At 43.4% G+C, this 10803-nt stretch overlaps 1 protein-coding gene across 1 annotated transcript; it reads left to right on the top strand.

The window, feature by feature from the left end:
- Window positions 1-3356: 3356 nt before the first annotated feature.
- On the top strand, window positions 3357-4832 carry LOC308081049 (general transcription factor II-I repeat domain-containing protein 2A-like; the record flags this gene model as incomplete). Its single annotated transcript, XM_080457453.1, has 1 exon — window positions 3357-4832. One exon carries the CDS (start codon window positions 3357-3359, stop codon window positions 4830-4832), a length of 1476 nt encoding a protein of 491 aa, XP_080313579.1.
- Window positions 4833-10803: the final 5971 nt, after the last annotated feature.

Raw genomic sequence — 10803 nt, 5'->3', positions numbered from 1 at the left:
CCTAACCTTAACCTCTATACTCTAACCTTAACCTGACCGTGAGGATGCGGAGCAGTGAAAACACGCCCTCTTCCCAGGATGTTGTTCTGGTTGTTCATCGAGTTCACATATTGATTATTGGCTGCGTTTTATAGCCTGTGACATGCTGCTGTCTCCTGGGACTTCAACCCCTCCCTGTTGTCTTTTATGTGTGTGTGTGTGTGTGTGTGTGTGTGTGTGTGTGTGTGTGTGTGTGTGTGTGTGTGTGTGTGTGTGTGTGTGTGTGTGTTTAACCACATAAAACCATCGACTGAGTTGCAACGCACTTTTTTTCACTCTACACTAAATCTCTCACCAAAAATAGCTGATCTACAATGTATTTTCACAAAATATATATCAATTATTATTTTATTTTATTTTTTCATAAGAAATGTTGGGTCTCGAGCTGAACGGTTTGGGAACCCCTGCTCCATACAGATTGATTAAAATGTCTATTAATTAACATAAGTTGAGTGTAACCCTCTTCCACATAGAAAGGGGGAAACCACTGAAAACGCCCCGTCGCCCCAGGTTCACCAGTACAGCTTGTTGGTGGTGAGACGTTTTAAGTTGATTCTGTTTGTCTTCATTTCCTTGCCAATAATGTGCGAATGCCTTCAAAACATTTTTATCATCAATAAAAGGCAGCAGACGTCTTTCAGGTAAAGCTGCATGGTTGAGAGAGAGAGAGTGTGAGGCTGGCCCGGCAGGGAAAGACTAGGGAAAACCAGGGTGTGCCAGATCTCCAAAGATGACTCACCCTGCCCTCCAATCACTCTGGAACCCGTTAGGCTCTATATTCCATATTGTAAAGAAATTGGGCCTCTTCCTTACTTGGTGTTACCAATGATGCTAATCAAGGCGTTTAGTGTAGCACAGTCAGTGGTTCTCAAACGTTTTAATCGCAAGGACCCCCATAACTCTGAGAGTGTACGAATGGAACCAAATGGACCCGTATGGGTCCATTTGGTTCCATGTGTACACTCTCAGAGTTACACGACCGTATGGGGCCATTTGGAACCACCTCAAGGAACCACGAGGGTCCCTGGACCCCACCCACCTAGAGACCCTCTGGTGTGGCAGAGTGTTTCCAGTGAGCCAACATGCACAATATCAGCACCCTGACTCTGTTTGACCAAGAACGGAACGGAGCCTTCAATTAGTAGCATTGGTAACGCCTATGGTGGAAGTAAGGAAGAGGCCCAGGTCAGAAGCAGGGCATATATTTACATGAAACAAAGAAACAAAACGTAAAAAGTAAAAACAAATATGGAGATATGAGGTTTCTGGCCGACAGCTACGTCATGCTGCTGTGGAATGAATCCACTGCATTATTGTTTAAAACCCAGAGCCAAGACACTGTGCTTGTAATCAGCAACAACCAGGGATGGAAGAAGTTCTCCGATTTTCTTTTGCTTTTTACTTAAAGGGATAGCTTACCCCCAAAATGGCTTTTTGATGACCAGCGGACAAGTAGGCTGCGGTTCCGGTAGGAGACACAAAGGAGACTCTTTGTGTGTCCTGCCGGTCATCAAATTATTGACTTAGGAATGAGAAAAAAACAAATCCATGAATTCAAGTCTCCATGGGGTGACTAATCGATAGGAAAAAAAGTCATTTTGGGGGTGAACTATCCCTTTAAGTAAAAGTAGCAATATCACAATGTCAAAATACTTTCACGAGTGAAAGTCCTGTATTAAAAGTTTTACTTGAATAAAAGTACAAGAGTATTGCAAATACTTACACTACCAAAGTATGTGTCGCAATACGGCACATTGTGAGCTTATACATGGGGTTATTTTTGACGGAGATTTGGAGGGGACCAAGAATAGTTAATGTGTGTTTTATATTAATAATGTAAATCTGCAAAGTAACTCGTAACTTAAGTTTTCAAATAATTGTCGTGGAGTAAAAAGTAGGCCTACGATACTTGCCTCTGAGATCTAGAGAATGTCCCTGCCGTCAGCGTGATCACAAAGCTGGCCCGCCACGATTCCTGGCAGGTTGTCACGGAAACGCAGGTTTGTTTTTCTTTTGTTGATGCCCACGTTGTTGAGCCAAGCACATTTTGTGAGAACGGAACTTTTGTTTACAAACTGTGAGCCAATCAATTTGCCAAAATGTGCAAGCAAATCATAGCAATTGCTGTAAACAATTCCACTCCACTATGACTCACTGTGTATATACTAGACATCAGTGATGTCCATTCTCAAAGCATAGAGGTTTGTTTTGAGTTTTGATTAAGCCACTTCAATATGGTATGAAATTCCATTTCAGTGACTGAAATTATGGTAATGAAAAAGGTTTAAAAAGCAATAATTTAATTAAAGCCAAAGCTGTGAATAGACGATGACATGTAAAGGGTCATTTTGTGGTGCCACAGATAGGAAACCCATACATTTTTCCCATAGAGATTTTCCGGAAATATTTATATAAATCATTTTAAGCCTGGCTCCAAGCCATCCAGGATCCTGGTCAATAAAAAAAATGGCAGATCTACAAGCTCAAAACGCATTGCACCGTGACACATTTTGAGGTTGTAGAACTACTATTTTTGCTCATTTTGAGAGACACTGTAAATGACGAAGTAGAGCAGTGATACTCAACCTCCGGCCCGCGGGCCACTTCCGGCCCGCCGAGCAATTTTGACTGGCCCGCCAATCAATCAATAAAAAAATAATTTTTTTTTTTTTTTTTTTTTATTAAACTTTTTTTTTTATTAAACATTTTATTAAACAAAAAATGTTTTTTTATTAAACATTTTTTTAAAGATAAGATTTATTATCTTATCTTTAATTACATTACTATTACAAAAATAATCATCCAAGACCGCTAAAATGCGTGCACTCATTCAACGCAGAGTGACAGCGGAACCATAGAGCAGAACGTCATGTCACCTCGGACTCACCTCGCTGACCCCATTCAGAGCAGCAGCAAAGATGAGCCTCAGCAAGCGCCGAAAAGTTGATACAGAGAACAGGCACTTTAACCAAAAATGGACAGATGCTTTCGCATTCATTTTACCATCTCATGCCAATTCAATACCACTATGTTTAATTTGCCTGAACACAGTGTCAGTTGTTAAGATCGACAATATAAGGCGCCACTACGAAAGTAAACATAAAGACTTCCACACTGCATTCCCCGTGGGTAGCACGGCCAGACAAGAGAGGATTTCTAAATTGAAAACGTCATACGCCGGCTCTACAACCATATTAACAACAAGTACAACAGTAACGCAAAAGGCCACCGCGGCCTCACTACGTGTGACTTGGGACCTAGTTAAACAATGCAAGCCATTTTTGGACGCAGAACTGGTGAAACGATGCACGTTAGGCATGGTGGAGGAATTATATGCTGGTGAGAAACAGAAGGAGGAGATCATCAACCGAGTGAAAACTGTCCAGCTATCTGACTCTACCGCGATGCGTAGGGTTGAAGTTTTGTATGAGAACAGCTTTTCATCTTTGGTGTCAAATCTGAAAAAAGAGGAGTTGGAGTGTATGTCCATTGCAGTAGATGAGTCAACGGATCAAACAGATACAGCTCAATTATCTGTGTTTGTAAGGTACTTTGATGGACATGTGTTCAAAGAGGAGTTACTGTGCCTTTTGCCCCTGACAACTAACACAACTGGAGAGGTGATTTATGCAGCTGTGAAGAATTTTTTTAATACAAATTCTTTGGACCTCGGTAAAATCAACCTTCTCGTTACCGATGGAGGGCCATCTATGGTCGGAAAGGAGAAGGGCTTTGCGTCCCGTGTAGCAGCAGATCACCCCACTGTCAACAGACTACATTGCATCATTCATCAGACTGTTTTGTGTGCGAAGCTGTCTGGTAAGATGAAACAAACCATGGACTTGGTGATTAAAATGGTGAACCATATCCGTTCAACGTCAAGTTTGCAGCACCGGCTTTTTAAAATGTTGCTCAAGGAGCAGGACGCAGAGTATTCTGACCTCCTTCAGCACAACGATGTGAGGTGGCTGAGCAGGGGGCGTGTGCTGGAGAGATTTTTTGCCCTGCGAAAAGAGGTAACTGAGTTTCTCTCCGGTCAGAAATCTGCCAAATCACAGGAGTTATTGTCATCTATGCAAGATCCAGAGTTCATATCCTATCTTGCATTTCTGTGTGATATCACAAGCCACCTTAACAAGCTTAATTTGCAACTGCAGGGCGGAGGTGCGAGCGTAGGAGAGCTTCTCCACAAAGTGAATGCATTTCAAGCTAATTTGGGTGTGTTCATGTCCGATTTAAAGGGGAGAAAGTTACACTTTCCTTCTCTACGTGATGTCCCTGCTGCAAAAGCAGCTTCTCTGTCAGCAATGGGAGAATTGCTGAAATGTTTGAGAGATAACTTTAAGAGCCGTTTTGAGCATTTCAAAATCCCAAGCGAATTGCTCCGATTTCTGAGGGACCCATTCAGTGTCACTGCCACCGGTTCATGCCCAGCCGAAGCAAAGGCTCTGCTGTCGGGTATCGACGAGGGCACATTCCAGCTGGAAATGACGCAACTACAGACGGACGATCTCCTGAAAGCTAAGTTCAAAGATGAAGAACTGTGGGCGTTTTGGACTCGTTCTGCACAGCAGTATAAGAACTGCAACAAACTTGCCATTTACCTTTTGACAATGTTTGGATCAACCTATATTTGTGAGTCAGGGTTTTCAACCATGAATCTGATTAAGAATGAGAAGCGCAACAGGCTCACAGACGCGCACCTCAACCAGTGCATGCATATCGCTCTGACATCACACAAGCCAGTGTTCAGTAAGATTGCGATGGAGAGGGTATGCCAGCCGTCTCACTAGACTGGGGAATATCTTTTTGATGTTATACTTTATTTTATTTATTTTCCTTTGTTGCTTTTATGGAGAGAAAAAAACGTTTGTGTTTAATGTGGCCCAAGTCATAAATGACTGTTATTGTAATGCAAATGAAAGAGATGTACTGTAGCTCAACTTTACTGTATCATTCATGTTAACCACTTGGTAGCTAAACAGACAAAGCTGCATAGATAAAGAAGCCAAACAGCCAAGCCCCAGATAAAGCTGGGTAATCTATTTTCAGGTGTCTTTTATTTTATTTTATTTTCCTTAGCCATGACTATTTTATGAAGTTTATTTAATGGAAAAAGCCATTTGTGTTAAATGTGGACCAAGTCATAAATTACATTGTGAAGCAATTGAAAGAGAGATGTGCACAGCTATCTTTAATGTTAACCCACTTGACAGACAGACAGACAGACAGACAGACAGACAGACAGACAGACAGACAGACAGACAGACAGACAGGCAGGCAGGCAGGCAGGCAGGCAGGCAGGCAGGCAGGCAGGCAGGCAGGCAGACAGACAGACAGACAGACAGACAGACACTCGTGTACATTAGTTTGTTTTATGGAAACAGTTGTTTGTGTTAAATGTGCTAATTGCACAGAATTATTAGTTGCTTTTATGGAGAGAAAAAACTGTATCGTTCATGTTACTTGGTAGCTAAACAGACATAGCTGGGTAATCTATTTTCAGGTAGATTTTGTTTTATTTTATTTTCCTTGGCTTAGCCATGACTATTTATTTTCACAAGTTTATTTTATGGAAAAAGTCATTTGTGTTGAATGTGGGCCAAGTCATAAATTACATTGTGAAGCATGAAAGAGAGATGTGCTCAGCTATCTCTAATGTTAACCCACAGAGCAGGCAGACAGGCAGACAGGCAGGCAGGCAGACAGAGAGACAGACAGGCAGGCAGACAGACAGACAGACAGACAGACAGACAGACAGACACTCATGTACATTAGTTTGTTTAATTCTGGAAACAGTTGTTTGTGTTGAATGAAACAGCACAGAATTATTGAAAATGTATCAAATTCCTTTGATTACAAATTGTGTCATTGACAGAATAGAAATGGAAGGCCAAGCCATAAAATAATGCATGTTGCACTTGTGTTTTGTGAAAATAAAGCAAAGGAAAGAGAGACGTTATCAAGTATCATTAATGTTGTCATTCGTGATTTGGTCACTTTTTGTCTGACTTTTTTTTTTCTCCCCCTTTCCATATAAACTGCTGCTTTCATCATCCCAAGCTTGAAGTAATTTCAACTAGGCTACCTGGGTACTTCCAGTAGTATGATTTCAAAATAAAACGTGTGTTGAATTGTAACAACATTACAAGAATAGATTAAAAAGAACTCTTATTTTGAAATGCACATCATATTGAAAGGAAACCAGCTTTCACGGGGGCGCTTTGAGTTGACGGTCTCAAAAAGTAAACTACACGGGACGGACGTGGGACATTATGGAATATAAATACTACTTTCGGGCAAAAGTTCATATTTACCACCATGCTCTCTGAAACCAAGACAATGTGGGGCTATGGAGCAAAAGTGTGTTCTCTTTCGAAAGGAAACCAGCTCTCAGGGGGGCGCTTTGAGTTGACGTTCTCAAAAAGTAAACAAGACCGGGGACGGACGTGGGACATTATGGAATAAAATACTTTCGGGCAAAAGTTCATATTTACCACCATGCTCTCTGAAACCAAGACAATGTGGGGCTATGGAGCAAAAGTGTGTTCTCTTTCGTCATCTTTGCAGAAGGTGAGTAATTAATCTAATTCTGACAGTGGTGGAAAGTAACTGAGTACATGTACTCAAGTACTGTACTTGAGTATAATTTTAACGTATTTTTACTTGACTGGAGTATTTCCAATTTGCCATATTTTCACTTCTATTCCAATACATCTCAGAGGCAAATATTATACTTTTATCCACTACAATTATTTATATATTTTAATTATTAAGACAAAACATACATAAACCATATAAGAGCCCTATTTAAACTTTGAAAATAGCCGATCGACAAGCTCACAAGCGATGACACGTTGTGAGCTTGTAGATCTGCTATTTTAAAAATATTGTAATTAATTTAATTTATTTTTATAATAAATTGGTAAAATCAGGTTAAAATAAGAATTAAATAACATAACCCTAACTAACCTAACCCTAAACCCGAAATAAAGTAACAAAAAAACGAAAATAAAGTACCCTAATCCGCCAAATAAGCGCACATTTTTCGCCAAATAACCGCGGAAAACCGCCAAAAAATCGCGCGCGCGCGCTTCGCGCGCGCGCGCACCCGCACGGCACATGCACGCGCGCTGCGCGCGCGTGCATGTGCCGGGCAACTGGCCCCTGGCCAGTTGACAATTTTGGAAAGTGGCCCACTGGTTTAGCTACTTGAGTATCCCTGAAGTAGAGCGTTAATTTATAAAAAAACAAACATAAAAAGGTCAAATATGGAGGTAAGTGGTTTCTGCCAGACAGCAACGACATACAGTACTGTAGGCCAGTGGTGGAAAAAGTACTCCGATATTTTACTTAAGTAAAAGTATCAATACTGAAATATAGAAATACTCCGTTACAAGTTAAAGTCCGGAATTCAAAATGCACTTGTGTAAAAGTACAAAAGTATTGGTATCAAAATGTACTTAAAGTACCAAAAGTAAAAGTACTAAAATGTTTGAAAATAGCAGATCTACAAGCTCACAACGCGCATCGCGACGCGTTGTGAGCTTGTAGATCAGCTATTTTCAAATAGCCGAGGTATAAAATAGGGCTAAAGTGGTTAATGTATGTTTTATAATATAATAATTGATCATTGCAAAGTAACTAGTAACTAAAGTTTTCAAATAATTGTAGTGGAGTAAAAGTACAATATTTTCCTCTGAGATGTAGTGGAGTAGAAGTAAAAGTATTGGAAATTGGAAATACTCAAGTAAAGTACAAATACCTCAAAATTGTACTAAAGTACAGTACTTGAGTATACTTGCCTATAAGCTTTCTGACCATTTCTGCCTTTAATGACATGCCCAAAATAGGAACGGCCGAGTTAATGTGGTTAAGATATGTCGTTTAATCCGTTCTATTGGGATGAAAACTCTGGTATTTTTCCGACGTGCGTACGTACATCATGCACACTCAACACTCCACTCACAGAGTATAGTGAAAACAATTGGAACCCGATGATAAAACACTTTGCCAGCGTCTCTCCTAACAAATAAATCCAACGCTCCTCATCAGAGTTAATTGAACACACACCCGCCCGCCGAGAGCGCGGGAGCCAAACCGGGCCGAACATCGCTACACAACCTTCAAAGTCAAACCGCCGCTCGCTCGCTCGCTCCCTTCCTTCTCTTATCAGCGCGCAAACACATGAACGCAATACACACACACACACACACACACGCACACACACACACACACACACACACACACACACACACACACACACACTGAAGCCCTTCCAACTCCCCCTCCTCCTCTTATACAATGCGTGGCAGGGAGAATGAGGTGTATTGAAGACTTATTCACAGTTTTTTGTACCGTCGCGTTTAGGGTTACCGGCTTCGAATGCTTATTAATGCACTGAATGGGACATTATCACGTTTTATCAGACCATTGACATGGGCGAAGTAGGCGACATACTGACCTACGCCGCCATTTATCAGACCATTCATTGGGCGTAATCAGGAGATACTGACCTACCCGGAGGCGGAGCAGTCACAACATGATTTACCATTCTGTGCCTATCGGTATACAATCTGGGAACCCATCTTCAAATAAAAAGGTAAAACAGCGCCCTCTGCTGTTTTTAACCTTTTCATTTGGCTCTGGGCGGAGCTGTACGGAGGACCCGTGCTCAGGGAAACCGGGGTTTTGGTCTGCCTTCAGCGCTCCACTTCCGGTGGTGCGAATATGTTTTCATTCCCACTAACAATATTTCTCCACGGAACACTAACACCACTTCTCCCAAAGAACATCGATCGTTTTGGTTCTAAGCCCACTTGTTTCTATGATGAAAGAGCAAGTTAAAATGTTACTAACTTTCCGCGGTTTTGTCGGCTCCGAGGACGCTAGTGTTAAATGAGTTTCGGTTTGTTTCCAGTGGGGAACGAGCCGCACACACGTAGAATCCCAACCACTACATTTGATTGGGTAAAGCGCGGCGGCCTGCTTCCTGATCTGATGGCACGCCCACTTGTAGCCAATGTGCATGGGTTCTCAACACGGCTCCCGACAGATTCAAGCGCAGCGATGGATATGTTCTTGAGAGATTAATCGGTATATAACTCGGACGGCGCTGAGAAGGCTCAAGCGAACGTCGCAACGTTCGTCGCGGTAACTCGCTCGGTGGTGCCTGGCGTGTCATCTCGGTCGGTAGGTTAGTATGTCCTGATAACACCCAATGAATGGTCAGTATGTCGCCTACATGTATGATTGCATTTGTGCTTAAATGTTTTTTTTTTAATGAAAACCAAAACTACAAGATGCAGTGTGAGCTTGTAGATCGGCTATTTGCGGCGCGTGGCTCAGGCTATGAAAAAAAAAGAAAAAGAAGGTACCTGGAACTGTTCCTGGGATGGCGAGCTGTCAGGGAGGAGGAGGAGGAGGAGGAAGAGGAAGATAGGGAACCAGATAATGAAGGAGCAAACGGGATGAATGGAGTGGGAGATTAGAGAGGTGGAGAGTAAATTGAAAGTATCGAGTGGATGAGGAGAGGATGGTGTGTGTGTGTGTTGGGGGGGGGGGGGGTAGAGAAGCCCGGGAGAATGAGACTGCTGTGTGACTCGGCTCCAAAAGAGAAAACGAGAACAAGAGAAGAAAAAAAAGAAGAGAAAAAAAACAGAGAGGAAGAGAAAATAACAACCCTGATGGCTGCCGGGGAGAGAGAGAGGACATAGAGAGAGAGAGAGAGAGAGAGAGAGAGAGAGTGAGAGTGAGAGTGAGAGTGCAGAGAGAGAGAGAGAGAGAGAGAGAGAGAGAGAGAGAGACAGAGAGAGAGAGACAGGAGGAGACGAGACGGAGAGAGAGACAGCGGAGGAGGTCGGACAATAAATGACCTGATAGAGAAATGAAGATGCAAAGAAAGAATGTGACGATAGAGGGGGAGGAAATAAATCGGGGGGAGAGAGAGAGAAGAGGTGGGAGAGAGGAGGTGGGAACGACAACAGGGGTGGGGGGGTAGAAGAACGGGAAAGGTGATGACTTCAAAGAATGAGGTCAGTGCGAGACAGAGAGAGATAGAGAGAGAGAGAGAGGAGGCTGGAGAGACGGACAGGATCGAAGAGACACGGGGAGACAGACAGGCATCAGACTGAGAGAAAAAGAGAGAGAGAGAGACAGAGACAGCGGAGAGGTCGGAAATAAATGGCTTCGAAGACATAATGATGAGTGCAAAGAATGTGACGATAGAGGGGGAGGACAAAAGAGGGCTAGAGAAAGAGAAAGAGAGAGATAGAGGGAGGGAGAGAGAGAGAGAGGGGAACCCCGAGGGTTGAGGATCCGAGGCCCACGCACGTGCCGACGAACGGCCGCCCGCGAAAACGGCGAGCCGTTTCTCTGTCGGAGAGAGAGAGCGCGTGGAGGGGTGGGTGGAGGTGGGTGGTGGGTAGGGGTGTTAGGAAGATGGATGGAGAGGGCTAGAAGAAGACTGATGGAGGGGCCTGGGCGCTTGCAATGGCGAGGAGGATGGGACGATATAGAGTGGGGAGAGGAGAGGAGAGGAGAGGAGAGGAGAGGAGAGGAGAGGGGCCCGCTGGCGATGAGAACATTATGGCGGGATAATGAAGAGGTTCCACGCTGTCACCCCAGCGCGCCATGCACCCATGCGGCGAGTCAGTCCGCTGACCCCAAAGTGTCAACAAGCTAAACGAGCAAAGTGGCGTCGCATTACCGCATACCCCCCCCCCCCCCCCCCAACGCTCAAAACATGCCCCCTCGCACACCCGC

Source organism: Gymnoscopelus braueri, assembly GCF_963280865.1.
Source record: "Gymnoscopelus braueri genome assembly, contig: SCAFFOLD_264, whole genome shotgun sequence".
Classification (NCBI taxonomy): Eukaryota; Metazoa; Chordata; class Actinopteri; order Myctophiformes; family Myctophidae; genus Gymnoscopelus; species Gymnoscopelus braueri.
The sequence above is the reverse complement of the archived record's forward strand: the minus strand, read 5'-3'. Positions and strand labels throughout refer to the sequence as shown.